This window comes from Sitodiplosis mosellana, unplaced genomic scaffold (genome assembly GCF_009176505.1).
Source record: "Sitodiplosis mosellana isolate CC-2019 unplaced genomic scaffold, AAFC_SMos_1.0 Smas_scaffold_6181, whole genome shotgun sequence".
Taxonomy (NCBI): domain Eukaryota; kingdom Metazoa; phylum Arthropoda; class Insecta; order Diptera; family Cecidomyiidae; genus Sitodiplosis; species Sitodiplosis mosellana.
In genome coordinates this window covers 3,946,613-3,964,288 of record NW_022601422.1, presented here as the reverse complement: position 1 = coordinate 3,964,288, position 17,676 = coordinate 3,946,613, and the positions used below count along the sequence as shown (strand labels likewise).

The window sequence follows — 17,676 nt, the reverse complement described above, 5'->3', positions numbered from 1 at the left end:
AGGATCATACTAGATGTTCAAAGGCAGAAAAGGTAGAAATCATTTGCATTTACCTATCAAATCGAAGCTCTTGTTTGTGATTTGCTCATTTTGACCTGAAATTTGGGTTATATGTGTTGATAAAAAAAAATCTAGACGTGGTTTCGAACAAACTAATGATGCAAAAGTGCTTGGTTTTTGGTCCTCTAAAACAAGCAATCGGAATTTCTCATGTGCAGAAACATGCGTTGCACGGTGTTTTCATTGGGCTTTCCGCTCGCACATTTTTCATATAAATCACAGCCGGCAAATCAATTTTCAAAACTCAACGCATTTTTTTCTCTCTACGGGTTAAAAGCTTTTCCATTCACTTGCATTTTGTAATGTTCATTGTTTTTCTCTCTCTCTTTTCCTCTTGCTCTTTCTCTTTCCCACTTGCTTTTTCGCTCTTTCTATCTCACTCGTTCTATTTCAATCTCTCTCTGTCTCTCTCATCTGCCTTCTTCCCCTTGAATACATCCTGTGCAAGCGAATAGAACGCGCATTCGATGTTCATGTTCAAACTAGTTGTCGTTGCTCAATTTGCTCCACATCTGTGCAACAATGTACAAAAACGTCAATAAAAATGATGACAGTAATTTCGAATGGTAGTTTTTTTTGTTCCCTCTCGTCTAATCGCGTTTTGAATGTTTGTTGATGTCTCTCGTCCATATTCAAAGTGCATCGAATGTATTGATTGTTGGTTGTATCGTTTTTTTTTTTGTTGCATCGTCCATTTCATTCAATGCAAAACGAAATGGGTCATTCAATTGTGGAAAAAAATGAATGCATCATCTGATTTTTCCATATGAAGTTAATTAGAAAAACTCTATCCGCTCTTCACACACGCACACACTCACATCTCTGTGTATTAGTTTCGATGAGAAACGATGAGAGAGTGTGAATGCATACGAAAAATGATAGAATAAAACTTTTGATTGTGAGACACAAGTTTCCATAATGCTTCTTCGCCATTGGATTCAATTTAAGTTTTGCAACAAAAAACCGTAGCTAATTAAATGTTGCTATTGCTGCTGCAGCAGCAGCTCACTCTTTTTTCGGTGGAGTAATTGGAAAATTCCATTAAAGTAATTAGTGCGAAACTGTGTGCACGCGTCGAAAGTTGAGGTATGGAGATGATTTAGTGTATGAGAAGGAGAGAAAGAGAGAGACAGAGAATGAGCGGCACCACTGTCGGTCGGTCGGTCGGTCGGTGTCAGTGTATGAAAGAAAAAGTTCCATTTACCTGGTTTGGCATACTCTAAATTTCCTGATCGCCGCTGTGATCCAGTCAAATAGCCCAATGTGAACAGTTCACCGACAACCATAATATTCGTATAGACGCACATATACATGTAGACGAAACCAGCAGATTTCATGATCGTATTCATGGATATTGGTGCATTGAATTGTGATTTGTGAGTCACACATTTATAGCGCTACATACAGTCAACAACCGAATGAAAGCTCCTGCATGTACCCGTTTATTTTTCTCCCCTCGTTTTTTTTTCCTTCTTCCCAACTGATTTATTTGTATTTAAATCGATGTGTTGCTGGTTTTTTTTCCTCTGTTGTTGCTGTTGTTCCTGTTTTGCCCTACGACAATTTCATTGTATGTTGAGCTGGTGGCGTTGTTCTCGTTTTTCAATCGTCGTTGTTGTTGTTGTTTTTGTTGTTATTCTTTATTCAAATTCTCCGAATTTTTTTCTCCAAATTCTTCTGAAATTGAAAAGGAAAAAAAATGTTTTAATTTTGATAATGGCATTGGCTCGCCATTTCTACTACTAATCGATTTAATTTTCTGGAAAATTGTGGCCAAATTCAATTTCCTTCTCATGAAATGCGCGCAAAACGAATTCTGCGAATGTTTGCATTCAAAGGGATATTGCAACTTTTTTGACCAGAAAAAACGCCATCTTACGTCGTGCCCGTAAATTATTTTACTGTACATTTCGATGGTAGAGCTTGAACAAAAGTTCAACACTATGCATAAACTTGGAAAGAGCTTGATAAACTTGATGAAATACATATATTTTATGGTAGTTGCAATACCCCTATGTTTGCATTGGCATTGCAGCCGCCTCTGCTGCCGTATTCGTCGTCGTCGTCGACATTGAGCACATTTAAATATCAATTTAAATGTGTGAATTGTTGAAATGGTAAAGGCAGTTAAGTAGGTGTTTGGTTAATTTATGGGGGGGGCCAAATGTGTGTACGTGTTGTTGTTTACACACAAAAAGCGAAGAGAAACAAAAAAATCCAACAACACCACAATCAAATTTAGGCTATTTAGAAGGCAAATTTATCGGTGTTTCAATAAAAAAAAAAAACAGTCTGTGCTCTCTTTCTTCGTAATTCTTTTTCTCGGTGGTTCTGGGCTGTGCGCGAGCCATACTTCCCATATCATCCGTTTAAAGGTTCGTTCCACATGCACATTTTCGGTTTTTATTCTGCCGGAAAAACAATTCGTTCCACTTTTTTTCTTGCTTGGTGTAGAAAATTGCCAATTTTCCATCCAATTGCTCTTTCGTTCTCTATCAAATCGTATAATTTGGAGTGAGATAGAAAAAAGCGGCTTTTTTTGCATTTAGCATAGACCTAATTTTAAGCCAAGCCAAAAATCCATTAATCGCATGAATTTTTTTTATCACATTCAATATCGATTTCACCTTTTGCACAAGTGGAACGTAATGAAAAAAAAATACAATTTTTGCCAAAGCGAAGAAGAGGACAACAAAAAAAAAACCAGCACACAGAGAGTCAAACCAATAAAAATTCTACGGCAAATATGTGGGTTTTAATTTGATGACGCATAAATAATGCGTGAATCAATTTAAATAAAAATCGTAAATTTGTTCCAATGTTTATTTGTGCAATTACCCTGAAAACGGAGTTTTCCTTTCTTTCTTGCTCGCTCTCTTCGCTTGCTATTGGAATAGAAGAAGAAAAATAACGCCAAATCAATTGATGGGAAAATAAACAACAGCTGGTGAGTGAGCGCGGGTTTTGGATCAATTGAATGAGATAAAAAAAAATACGATGATTGTTTGCATTTGCGTCGATTGAGTAACAATTTGCGAAATGATACACACGAGAGATGTGCAGCGTGCCGATGATGGCATCGCTGACATGCGCTCGAAGAGGGGGGGGGGGGGGCGACAATGATGATGAACAAGAAGAATTCATTTAACTGATTTAAAGCGATTAGATTACGTGACGAATGGGGGAAATTTGTCACAATGTGAATTTATGAGCGTCCATCCCAACAGCCAGTCACACAAAAAAAGAACACCGAAATTAATAACGCTTTTTTGGGAGGAGAAGACGAAAGCATCGCTGTTTTCACGTCCGAAAATGGCCGGAGTGTGAATGTACCGAAAAACGGTCGCGTGCCGCACATCGAGTACGTGTTCGGAATGAGATGTTCAAGTGAAATCAAGTATCAACCTCCGAGGTGCACAGATCAAAATGTCAGATTTTTGTTTGTTGCCGTTTCCAATTGCCTAATTTGTTAACTAAACTGTACAAATAACCCAAATTTTCCTTTTCACTTCGTTTGCAAGAAGAAAAATGATTTGCAAATAAAGTGAGACGAGTGAAAAGATTCCCAAATGAGATTCTTTTTTCTTTCGCGCTGCGGCCGGGGTCAATGAGGTGTTGTTTTATTGTTTGTAAACGTTTTTTTTGGCATATAAACACGCGTCAATCATCATATTTGCTTGAGATGTATACAAATTGCTTATTTAAACTCTCTTTTTCTTTTCTTTTATCATCTGAGAAGTCTCTCTCTCTCTCTCTCTCTTCATCGCTCACTCTCTCGCTCGCTCGGTCCTACTCGCTGTCTGGAGCATTCGTCGCCCTTCGTCGCATGTTCCCGGCCACTTAAAATGATATATAATTGCTCTCGTTTCGGATCCCGTTTTAAACCGGGTGATTTATTATTTGTTCGGCGAAAGGATGCAACAAATGAGCTCCTAAATAAATGAGCTTAACGGAAAATGACAGCGATGTTCTACATTTTCCCCAATCATCGGCATCAAGGGTGCTTTCTGTGCACGCCGAACACTGTCCCGATGTGTAATGAATGAATTTGCCCGTCATCGTTCGTAAATCATCGTGGCCATCGGTTTTCAAAACAACGACAATATTTCTTTAATGAAAATCAATTGTTTCGAGCAATTCCATTGCAATTTCAGTAACTTTCCGTTGCAATATGAACAAGCGTACATTTATCAATTCAGTTTGAGCTGGCGAATGAGCAAGAGTGTTGTGGACCCGCTTTCGCATTTCGGCTCAGTATAATAGCGACATTTGTTTTGTAACATTTTCTTTGTTAATGATTTGGTTTTTGTATTGCCTCAATACGTTCGAATTGCCGTTTGTTCAACTACACCACTAAAGCGAGAAACGTCACTCATTCTTTTTTCCTTATTAAAGAAAAAGAATTTTGGCAGTGCGGGACTCGAACACCGCATACTCAGATTGCCGGTCTGATGCTTAACCATTCAGCCACCTGCCGAACGACGTTTTAGCTCGCTAGTAATTCAGTTGAACGTAGGCTCAAAGTGTGACAAGCATTGCCATTACACACATTGTTTTTGCAGTGTATTACTGCGAAAGGTTTTTGTGTTGGTTTTTATTTTACGAGAGAACCACTCTTCGATATAGTTTATTGAGGAGAGATTGCGCTCTCTTTTTTGTTGCTGTTGTTAGTCGTTATTGTTTGAGAACGACGAGCATTTATGAGAAAATTAATAATTTAAGCATCAGACCGGCAATCTGAGTATGCGGTGTTCGAGTCCCGCACTGCCAAAATTCTTTTTCTTTAATAAGGAAAAAAGAATGAGTGACGTTTCTCGCTTTAGTGGTGTAGTTGAACAAACGGCAATTCGAACGTATTGAGGCAATACAAAAACCAAATCATTGGAAAGAAAAAACGTTCGGCAATACAACAACAATTATTGCTAGTAATAGCACTAATTTCTCATAAATTTTCTTTGTTGTTCACTTTTTTGCACTCTCTCTCTCTCTCTCTCTCTCTCTCTCTCTCTCTCTTTCTCTATGTTTAGCATTGGCGCTATCATTCTCTCGAAATGACGTGAACTAGAGAGAAAAAAAACGGTCGAATGAGCTGTTATTTACGCTGTGAACACAGTCGCTTCGTATTTGTCAATAAATACTAATTTGGAGCAAAGAGACAATATGTAAACAGTATATTAGCCAAAAAATTTATTAGCATAGGTATCTTCTTTATACGTCTTCTGTTTCGCTATTTTCGCTCCACCAACTCATTCACTTGTTTAACTATCTAGTCTCGTTCGAAATTTCGAGTTGTTGTTGTAATGATTTGGAAGAGAAAGAGAGAGAGAGAGAGAGAGAGAGAGGGAAAAATGACTTAACACATAATAAAGCCGTTCATCGGATATCTTATTAACATACTTATCGAGGTGTCATGCCTCGCACCATGCCCCAAGAATACTACTGCTCATGTGACGATAAACGGAACCCGTTGTCGGTATTTTTTTTTTCTTTGAGCAAATGAAAGAAAAAAAGTGAAACTACTTGCGAAGATGTTCAACATTTTATTGAAACATTCGTGAACAAACAAACAAACAAATAAAATTTGAAACGAATCGTTTCAAACGCTGGCTGTTGCTGGCTTTTTTGTTCTAAAGTCATTGCTTCCACAACGAAAACATTGCAATAATTATTACGAGCGAATTTGCTCAGTTCGATACGCATTGTCACACGGTTGTTACTCAAATGCCAATTATTGTTATTATATCGGTTAGAAGCATTTCTTCGGTAAATGTTCAACGAGTGAAAGAGAGAGAAATATACGTTACAACGTGTAATCGCCACTTTTTTTGCCTACATTATAATATAGAACATGGTTTTCGGTTATCACCATTCGAATTAAAAATAGATAACCCAATTAAATATATTCAATTATTATTCGTGTTTGTATTCCACACACTACGCATTTGGCCAGCCAGTGAAAATGACGGAAAAGCGAATAAGCAACAACCGAACAAAGTCACGAAAAATTGACGAAAAGCCTTGGCGGCTGTCGCAACGAGCGAGCGAGAGATATATAAAGAGAGAAATCCGATCAAAGTGAGTGACAAGATGCAGATGAGAAAATCAAAAGGATTGTGTAATTGATGCGCTCAACGTATATCTGAATGTGCGCCGTCTCATGCGAAAATTAAACGTATTTACAAACACTCACATGCTGGTTCGGTATACAAACGCACATCAAATGCATCCAACTCTCGTCTGATTCCTTCGCTTAAAGAAATACTGATACAAAGGAAGCGTGTGTGACGACCGACTTCTGTGCATTTGCCAGGCACGAAAAAAAAAATCGACTCATTCAATGGGTAACATATTATTTCAAAGACTGCATTCATTCTAAAAGGAAAATAGGATAAGCAAACAATGCAAACTTGAAACAAATGAAATGATTCTTTTGAACGATGCATTCGTTTTGAGAGGCTTTAGAAAAGCGATTTTTCATTCAACAATTTGTTTCCGTTCTGGAAAAAAAAAATGGTATTTTTTTGGGACGAAGTCCTTTTTTTTCTTTTGGGACAATCTGCCAATTTCCAAATTGTGTAACTCTCCGACATTCTCGAAAAACACCCAACAACGAGTACCTCTCCTTAAAAACGAACATGCATCCTCGATTCGAATTCTGTATTTTTCAATCTTGTTCAATGTTGTTCAAAAGCTGTCTCATTTGTGGCGTCGATCAACTGTTGCATCGACCTAGATGGTCGGTAGAATACCGATTGAGTCATTATATTTAAGCCCAATTGGCTTGGCTTATTGAGAAAAAAAGAAGTTCAATACAATTTTCAATTGAGGTCTTTTCGCTTTTGATATCAATGAACCATTCAAGCGATAGTTCATTTACGGTAACAAAGCCGCAGTTCTTTAATTAGTAGGTGCAAATGAGTCACATACAAAGACACATACAATCATTGTTAATCCAAGTATATGATAAAAGCACTTTCCAAGAATGAAAGCAAAGAAGAAGAAGAAGAAACAAATGAGCACACAAATAGGAAAATAATTTCGCGGCAACAAGACCCATTTGTGCGATTGTCTCTTTATTTACGATTTTTGTTTTTCAAACCAGCGCGATATTGGCCACTTTTTTGCATTCATTCGGTCGTTGTATGTCGTTCTTTTCGAAGGCGGATTTTTCGGATCGGGTGGCACATTAGCTGAAAAAAAAAACCGAATTACAGTTTTTATCGGTCGTTAGAAGGTTCTCCATTGTCACAATGACGACCATTTACTGAATCGGAGTTTGTCCCCATTTTCGGTGTTTGTGTCTGGCTGTGTGTTCATTGTTTCGATTCAACAAGAACATCATTCTCTCCAAATGGACTAATAATTGTAAACCACGAATAGTTTTAAAACTTTCGTCAATTGAGCGCCGTATTTTCACTCTCACTTTTAAGTCGCTCAGTCGCTTAGTCGCTCGATCTCGTTTTTTTTTGTGCCGTTCGCTGGCGCAATTCTCATGCTTTCTGTCGTGTATGTGCACTTGACAATGTGCTAAATGCACACAGGCTCCAAATCGCGCACGCAAAAGACCGAATCCAATGAACAAGCCCAATTGGCGCGAGCGCAACGAAACCGCGTATTTATACGTGTGCACTGTGTGCAGTTGACGTTCTTTTTTCTTCTTCTTCTTCTTCTTCTGTTTCTTCTCTCTATCTCTCGCGTGCGCGCACATTTATTTATATGTGAACGGGGCAATATAATGTGTTGAATGAATGCCAGATAATAAGCGCATTAAATTTTCGAATTGCAATGATGATTTTTTAAACAAATAAAACACAAATCAAATCAGAAATAGATTCGTTGTGTCTCTCTGTATTTCGTCTGTCGCTGGCGTGTTTGTTTTTTCGTCGTTGCTGTGGCGGTTGCAAAGCATTTTGCACACAGTTCTAACGCATACCAATGTTCTCTGTGTTTCTCTTCGCACACGCAGTGTGCCTGACAACTTAGGCTCATTTTAAAAGTTTTGCTGTAAGCGCTCACTCGCTCGCTCACGCGTTTACCATTTTTATTGGTCGCACTCGAGCTTGAATCGGTGTTTGATTCGTTTTTTTTTTTTCGTTTCTTGCGTTCATTTTTATTTAGCCATTTTTCACTTTTAACCGATATTCAAGCGCAAACGGTCATGAATGGGTGTATAGATGTTTGTATGCGCTCAAAATCGAACTTGCATTGAGCTTGATAGTGCAAGTGCAGGCGCGACTACGATTGCACATTTAATCAAATTAAAATAATATTCAATGGAAAAAAGAAACATTCAATGTTCTACGATTATAATGCATAAATCAATAACAAACAAATATTTGCTGGAAACTGATGTGTGTTGCTTTTTTCCCTCTCTGCCTCTCGATATTTTGCGTTTGAAGCAGTAACAACAACGCACAGCCAGAACACACGGTCAACGGAGCACTGAGTGATGTGATGCGAACGTGAGAAATGGGCTCATTGTTTTCTGTCAAAATGAATTTGATTCGCTCGGTGTGCATGTGTGTGCGTACGTACGTGTGTGATGCACTTTCCAGCCGAATGCCGTTTGCATTCGATCGATTGGCAATGATCATCGATCAAGTGGACGGAAATTGAAGGAAACAATGCAAAACAGTTCAATGATCATTTGAAAAAAAAAAAACGATCATTGACAACAATACTTGATAGCCAATCGTCGGTTTTTCAACAAAATCATTTACAAATCGAACTGAATAAGCACAATATCGAAAAAGTCACCGAAATTTTTGATTAAAATCTATCAAAGCCCACGAAAATTCAACGAAAATACGCTGAAATTCATCAAAATTCCCCAAAATACGCCGGAATTCTGCGAAACCCATCGAATTTTCTACACTCAAACCAAGCAATGCTTGAAGAAACTCATCGTTGTGAACGCACCCGGTTGAAAATCACCCAAAATATGTGTTGGCTCGTTTGAAAAACGTACGTATAATTAACGATATTAACATGTCTCAATTGAAATCAGCTGTTTTCATTACACTTTTCCAAACCGTTTCAACGGCAACGTATTGAATGGTCTAGAATTTTTTACCTTTTTTTCGTGTCTTCGTTGTACGTGATCGAGCTGCCAAAAATCGAAAAAATGCTGTTTTGTGTTCGGTACGCGCACAATTCAAATGCAAATGATTTCTATGTCAATTGTTTCAAAGACACACCAAGATGAAAACAACGAGTCGACGGCTGACTGACGAGATAGAGATGACGAGAATTTATAGTTAGCGGGGAATCGTGTGCGAATTTGTGCGAACGACAAAAGAAGAAAAAAAAACAGAAACACTGATAACTAGCAACAAATCGTCACAATAATTAAATAATACATTTAATTAGGTAATTATTGGAATAAATGAAAAAAAAAGAGAGAGAGAGAGAGAGAGAGAGAGAGAGAGAGAGAGAGAGAGAGAGAGAGAGAGAGTCAATAATAACAATTGGACCGATGAATGGTGTGTTTCTGTGCGTCTGTCTGATTTCTGTTCAGTTTTTTTCTTTTTCTCTCCGTGTCTATCTCTCGTTTTCGTTCATTCTCTAAACATCACTCACTGTTGTGTTTGCGCTGTTCTTGTCGTCGTGTATGCGTTTTCTCATTAGATTCACGTAATGTGTATGCTCTTTTTTTTCTATTCTCTATCTTTGCGAAAGCGCGTTTCAATTTGTCTGTCGTGTGCGTATTTGGCTATTTTTGCGTTTGTCTATCACGTTTGGAGAGCATAAATAAAACACAAATTTTATTCGAATTCATCGCTGCCATCGATTGAGATCGAAGAGTGAGAGCAAAAGCATCAATATCAAATGATGTCAATAAAAAAATAAAGTAATAAACGATGAACGTACGCCAAATTAATGCGGTCGTCGCGCTATTCTCATTTGCACACTCATCATTTCACACGATTCTTTTTCGATTCGCAAAGCAACTGGTTGGCCGTTGAGTTTTATGCACAGGTTTTATTTCGAAGCTTGGGATTTGAATTCTTTTCCGAAAGCTTGATTCGCTTGAACGTATTCAATTTCGCTCTGTTCTTAAGAATCTTTTTCACTTTCGTTCTTCACTTAAATTTTCGTTTAGTGCTTATGATTTGTATTAAACATCAATTTATAGTTATTTTTTTTATTTTATTGATAACATTAAAACATTTGTTTTATCACGATTCACACACAGATTCGATGAAAGAATTGTACCTCATCCTTCGAATTTCTTCAATTTCCACTGAGTTCGTTATATTTTTGCAGTTAAACAAGTGGTTTTAATTCAATAATTCAGTTTTTAATTCCATTCTTCAAGGAGTCGGTGTATTTTGTGTGTCAGATCATCGGGTTGTATCGGTGTAAAAAGTGTATCGATGCTCATGAATAAAACCGACTGTTCATTCAGTTTGCATTTCGAGTTGAGCGTTCATTGTCTGTTTGAATTTTCAATGAAAATCATTTGAAACGGTTAAGCATTTTGCTTGTTCATTTTTCACAAATCAGTTTATGATTGGCATTGCACGTTGCATATCACTCTCTCTCTCTCTCTCTCTCTCTTTCTATTTCGCTCCTCGGTTCTTTTTTCCCACATTCATGCAATGAAAACCGAAATAGAAAAAACTCACGCAGAAATTTATTCAATAAAAACAAAACCGAAAACTATGTTTGAAAAAATTGAAACACACGAAACAAGCAACAATATACAACTGATTACGATTCACATTCGCAATCCATCGGTATGTTCACAATGCTGTGTAAAATTCTCTTGTGTCTCGGTATCTCTCGCTCTTTTGTATCTTTTTTTTTTTTTTCGTTTGGTCGCTTTTATTTTGCGTGAATATCGAAAACGGCTAAAGTACCGATTCCGACGACTATGACGATAGAGACTCTATGGGTTGATGCATCCGTTCACGTCAAGAAATTTTGTCATACTGTGAGGAAAATCATGTAAGCGCTCCGTCTTGACTCTGGCATTTAAAAGCACAACAGCATTTTATAAGCACACAAATCGCACATCGGTTCTCGTTGTACAGCGTGTGCTATGTGTACGGTGCTGTTCGTTGCTCGGTTGCTGCCGTTGTTGTTGCTGCTGTTGCTGCTGTTGCTGCTGCTTGCTCAGTACAATTGGCTACACACCGAGCACACACAGTGTGTACACTGTACAGTGTACACATGAAACGGTCGGTCCGAACAGAGCTCGTTCGCTCCACCTAAAAAAAAAAAAACAACCCAACAAATATCTCATTTAGGCAGCTGTTCTCTCGCCACCACATAACACTCAATTTTTTGCCGTTTTTTTTTCTGGTTATTCGTCTTCTTCTCTTGCTCCGTTGCTTTGTTGGTTGAGTTTTTTTTTGGATGCCGCGTGCGTCTCTGCATTTTTGGTAATGGTTTGCATTTTATGCTACACATACATTTGTTTTGCCTGTTTGTCTGCTCTGTTTTTTTTTTGTTGCTGTTCATTTTGTTCCTCTTATTTCACTAGTGTTTCGCTGGCGTTGGTGTTTCTCGTGGACTCGTGCGTTGTTGACAATGCTTTTACCAGCTGTTTACCGCCTTTGATTCGATTGTACTACTTCGATTGTTTATACATTCGCCGCCAATACTGCCGCCAATACTGCTGCTGCTGCTGCTACGGGTGATGCTGCGTGCTTTCCCGTGATTCACACTCGTTTTTTCCCTTTTCTCGTTGTGTATTGGCCAAAGCTACATCATGTTCGAACTGTGTTTAATTTTGCTCTTTTCATTATTGATCATTTCAATGGTCACCAGTCTCTTATCACTGCACCGTTCAGCTTATGCACGCTGTCTCGGTCGCTCGCTTGCCAATTGTAAACTTTCTTGTCGTAATTGCCCTTTTTTATCGTGATATTCGCACTCGGTTTTATGCTACAACGCAACGCACCACTTCTTTCTCCTTATCAAACAAACATGATAGCTTACAACTTACTACATGCTCTGCTTAGCACAACATTTTTTTCTTCTCTCTCTCTCTTTCTCTCTTTCTCTCCTTCCCTTTCTCATGCTCTTTGCCTGTCTCTATCTCGTCTGACAACCGCGCCGTAACAACATTCAGAGCTGAAGACAACCGTTCAGATCATCTGTGACGGGAAAAGAAGACATCAAATAATATTGACACAGCCAAGAAGAAGCCAAAGCAAATCAATTCATTAGTTCAAAAAGAAAACTTTTTCCTAATGGATGCTCATTAATTTACCCAAAGTTCTGAGTCTCCATTTTGTTCCGCGAAAATTGTTTTAAACTCTCTAGACAAACTGGAATTGAAAAAAAAGCAATCGGAAACTGAAACTGTAATGAAGAATCCAAACAAAACTGAAAATTGAAAAACCAAGTATTTTAAAAAGGGACATGCATTTAAGAGAACAAAGAAAAGTATGAAAAAATGGAAGGAAAAGGACAAAAGAGGAAAATATCATAAAAAAAATTAATAACAAAAAAAAAATCTTTGCGACAAGTCGTTTGAATTCAAGAGTGAGATTAGATCTTTGTTAAGCTATAAAATATGCTTTTCCAATGAAATCGTTACGCTCTACCATCTCCTTAGCCCTTTAATTCTAAAATCCCATTTATTTGCTTTTATTAATATTTTTTCTCCGGTCGATTTGCCTCAATTTTATTCGAATGAACGACCAAAAACTGGCCTAGAAGCATCTTGTTTATGTTGCTAATTTTTTTCTCGCTTACAATAGAATTAAATGCCAAGTGTGAGTTTGATGTTAGGATAAAAACTTTTCGCGGATTCTTTGTTCCGATAAGGGATTTTTAGTTTTCATTTTGCAAGTCCCATCTTTTGAATCTGAATTTGGTTATATCTATCTCATCCGCTGTGTATTGTTTGCTGTGTTGACGTCAATAGCATGGCGCTTATACACTTTGTAAATTGGTATGAAATATGGTTCCGTTTTCCGCATAAAAAGCATAAATCAATTGCTTAATTTCATAAATCAAATGGAGATTTTTCGGATGCGGACGACGAGGGAGGGCTAGGCTGAAATAACTAAATCTTCACCGCCGTTGTTGCGTTGTGTCCATGTGAATTCATGCATTCGATTCGACTACGCAGCGAGTAGTGAACATTTTCAATTTGCCGAGAATATTGGTTGATGGTGAACGCCGCCGCCGCTGCCGTCGCCTAATATGGATAGACACAATTTACTTACGCCAAATGCGCCGAAAATTCAATGAACGCTTACCAATAATAAAGCATACGGATGGATGATTTTCATAAGAAAAAAAAAACAAACAAACCATGCCACCAAATCGCCGCAAATAGCAACGCGATTTAAAAAGACGAACGAAAGCAAAAGCGAAAGAAAGAAATCGTTACAACTAAATAATAACACAGCAGCATCCAATAAAAATAAAAGTGAATTTATTGAAACAAGCTTCAGGGTGGATAAATGGAAATAAAACGCGCGCATCGACCGACAGAGGAAGAGACATGAGAGGAGAAGAGGCGAAACAATTGTAATGAGTCGAACGGACGGTGCAGAATACAATGGCGATAGCAGCGAGTAAAATAAACAGCAGATTGCAGCTTAAGTATAAATGCGTGTTTATTCCGCATTTTATTATTACATCATGCACACAATGAAAGAGAGAGAGACAGAGAGGGAGAGAGAGAGAGTGAGCACAAAACGGCTGTGGTGGTCGCGAGCGGCTCTTTGTCTCTCATTCGTTCATTTGTTGGTTCATTTGCTGCTGACAACACGACCGAGACCAGCCAAACATGGAAAATGTCTTCATAAACGAACTTGACGCGCCAACAATTTCGCTTTCGATGAACACACACAATGAACGAAGCAACCGGTTATCGCTTTGTCGGTGATAAAACGCGCACGACATTTCGTTTGTGGTAATTACCTAGCATTGCAAGAGATTGAGATTTTCAGATGATTCATTTATGAATGCTCGATGCCAATGCTGAATTCAACCGGATTGCACACACACACACACACACACACACACACCGCACGCACATATCTGCAAATTAATCAGCAATGTTAGATATGCTCGAGACATTGGCGGAGGTGTTGCTAAAGCCATCTCCTTCGTAATTGAAAAAGGTGCTGAGATGACAATTGGTTTATGTTCTTTGTTTTTGTTCCAATTGAAACGCAAAACTTTTTGGAAATCGGTAGATAAGGATGCTCTCGGATCTCCACCGATTCGATAACAAACACGACTGAAAAATACAAATGAAAATTACAAGTTAAAAAACGGAATTTAAAAAAAATGGAGGGCCAAAAAATTTAAAGTATTCCATTGGAATGGTGTATCCTTTAAGCTATTGGATTACAGTTTAACACGTGAAATAGGAAAATGAACGATATAGTTTTACGCATAAAATAGAAATCAAAAAGAATAATGGAAAATAGAAGTTCCTGCAACGACAAACCAGCAAAAGTTTTAAACCATTCAAAAATGTCGAACACACTCACTTTTTATATTCTGATGAATAGCTTTTATAGCCACAGTACAGTTTTCTGCATTTTCCCCCGAAGTCCAGACATTGAACCAAACCAAATTCGATTCTCTTTCATGCTATTTTCTCAATAAAAGAATGTATAATAAAGTCACTTGATTCTTTCAATTAAAGTGAACGCTTCATCGACATTGATTGCTTACATCAACGTTCATTCTTGTCTCATCAATTCTCATCATCTTTGCTATTTGCTTTGCCGGTTCGTACAAGCGACAGACGTCTTTCACATTTGATTGTCGTTCCACTCAATCACATGTGCTCAACGAGTTATTACCTTTTGAACATAGCGCCAAATCCTATCAAAAGGATTTCCCTGCTTCGTCGTCGTCGTCGTCGTCGTCGTCGAAACAATAGTATATACTGTATACAATCTACATAATTTAATTAGCGAATTTTGGGCAAAAATGTAATATTTTTCTCTTCTTTGAAAATAAATCACGTGATTTCTGGCAATAGAAAAAAAAATTCTATTCTTACGAAATCCAAACTAAACGTGTGATTTTATTTAAATGTTGTAATTCCATGAAATCCAAACCATAAAAACCCATTTCAATATCGAACGAATTTTTCTTGCGAAACAATTTTAATCGGCATCGTTACTCTCTACGAAAAAAAAAAATAATTCGTTTGATTTAAAGCGTATAATTTGGTTTCCCTTTGCAAAGCAAAGAAAAACGTTCGAAGCAATAAAAAAAAAGCTGTCCAACATCTAGAATTGGTTTCATTGCAAATTGAATAATTGCTCAACGCAGTGTTTACATTATGTGTCATTGGTTAACATTTAAGTTTTGTTGCAATCGAGTTGAAACGTTGCTCTATGCAAACATGTGTGTCGGTTGTCTGAGTGCTGCTGCTGCTAATGCTGCTGCTGCCTCCCACTGAAATGCTAATTAATTTAGAGAAGAAAAAAATCATTTGATATATTCAAAACATCGGTTCGGTCCAAAACTTTTAAACGGCTGCCAATTCAAACTTTTTCATGCGAATAATGGCAAAAAGACTATGTTTAAGTCTCTGTTAGTTTTGTTGTTGCTGCTGTTGTTGTTCTTTTCTTAGAATAGTTTTTTCTTCTTCTATGTTTGCGATTGCAAAACATTGAATTAATATTTGTTGTGCCATGTGATTGGACAGCAAATGTTTGAACTCATAATGGATTCGAGTGAAAATGCTAAAAATACGCGGAATCAAAAAAAAAAAAACAAAACAAAAAGGAGCGTTGTTTTTGTGTTTCTCTTTTTGTTTGTCTGGGGTGCATGACCAGCATCAGAATATGTCTTATGTTTTTAGTTTTTGATGAGTGGCGCGTCGCGTATCGAGGGAAAGAAAAGACAACTTGTTGCTTTGACAACCTGTTGAAATGATCAACATTTCAAGTGTACTGGCTAATTAATACTGTTGCAAATGTTTCTCAAGTGGATGAGCTTTTCTGACGTTAGAGCAAAACTTTCGTTTTTGTTTTACGCTTGAAATCGAAAACTTCTTCGTTCCAACCAAATATCAGCTACTGTCAATTTTTAATGAGATAACGGATTGTGTTGTTTTCTTTTCTTCGTTTTCGCTTAAATTGTATATACACGTCTTGTTCGCCTCAAGATAAGGCGCTAATTTTTCTTTTCTGCACAAAGTCTCTATGCAAAACGGTCATTATATGCAGATTCCAAGCGGATTTGATTGGGATTAAACCATCTACACCGTACAACGTAAGTTTTGAGAGAGAAAAAGACCCAACGATTCGAATCAATGTGTGCAATTGAAATCTCACAGAGATATTTCTCTATGGTTTTGCGATCTCTCGCACACATACACACCCTCACCGATCGCTCACTTTGGCTGGCTGGCCGACTCGGTTCTCTTATCAGTGCTTGAGCTGATATACAATGACATCGAATCGTATGTTGTTGAGTAAGTGATTTAAGATTCATTCTTGTTGCTTTACGATAAGTGAAATGGTATTTTTATTGTTGTTCGCTGAATCCGAAAAATTCCAAGCGTGTCTGCGTGCAAAATAGTAGCAGCCGCAGAGTAGCAGCTATTTTCAAATCGAATTGTTCAATGCGATCGCCCTCAATTATACACATAAATGGTAATCCCAAGTGCTGAAAGATACACAAGATAAAGAGAGAGAAAAAAAAAAGTAAATATCAACAACTACAAAAGTCAAATGCAACTGGGTGTGTATTTGTATTCATACCACACGCTCCAAGTGAATGCGAGACAGAGAGCGGGAAACATCGAGAGCAAGACAAAGAGAAAGAGATGGAGATAGAGAGTAAGCGAGCGATTGAGTTGGAATAAAGCCTATGCTCGCCTGATAATGCATTGCGATACATGTATGCGGGCCTATTTGCAAAAGGCTCTCACTTCCCTCACTCGTATCGCAGCACAAACACATTGTATCATCGATGTGTGTGCGCACGAGACTGACCGATTGTATGTGATTTGGTGTGTAGAGCAGCCGAAGAAAAGAAAGAGCGAAGATGAAGGAAATAACAAGAATAAATGAATAAAAAGAAAACCGACGGCACGTCGTTCGAAAAAACAAACAAGCAGAGCAACAACAAAGGCCCAAGTAATTTCATAATATCCGATATATTCGTTTTGGTTTTGATGTTTATTTTGCATTTCTTTCGGCCACATGTGTTGGCTCATGCTTGCTCGTGTCGCTTTCTTCGTCTTATATGCGTTATACTCTTGGTGTGTTGTTTGTGTATCAGTAGCGAGCGAGCGCGCGCGCTCGTACACACACAGTGTGTGAGAGTTGAGTTGACTTGATGTGCCTTTTACCTTATGCCCAACACACTTATACACGAACACTAAGCCGAGCACATGTGAACATGATAGAATGGACTGAAACGATCATCATCACTGGTGTTGTGACAAACCAAGGATGGGCCAAACGCATATTTCAATCATTCTTTCATGCAGAAAAAAAGGGCTTGTTCACAATTTTCAATTGAAATTTCATTGTCTTCATGCTCTTTGTTTCTTTCAATTGAATTCTCTCGTTGTTGATGGCTCTTTATTTTTCTCTAGGTGAGGCCATTCCGATACAATCGACAAGAAAAGCCTCCAACTCTGCACAATTGTTCCGTTTTTTTTTTTTAAAT

General features: G+C 37.9%; 1 protein-coding gene across 12 annotated transcripts in view; it reads right to left on the bottom strand.

The window, feature by feature from the left end:
* The window catches only part of LOC129576154 (guanylate cyclase 32E), a 39,993-nt gene that overhangs the window by 12,289 nt on the left and 10,028 nt on the right, over positions 1-17,676 (bottom strand). For 2 of the 12 annotated variants that reach the window (XM_055460792.1, XM_055460802.1), the window contains exons 1-3: positions 9,640-11,098; positions 9,134-9,286; positions 1,265-1,737 (exon numbers count right to left, since the gene is read on the bottom strand). In XM_055460792.1, coding sequence (XP_055316767.1) covers positions 1,265-1,409 — 145 coding nt within the window. In that variant the 5' untranslated portion in view covers positions 1,410-1,737; positions 9,134-9,286; positions 9,640-11,098. Of the gene's footprint in view, positions 1-1,264; positions 1,738-9,133; positions 9,287-9,639; positions 11,099-17,676 lie in introns of those variants that run through there. The other 10 variants (XM_055460796.1, XM_055460799.1, XM_055460798.1 and 7 more) reach the window with 8 other exon arrangements.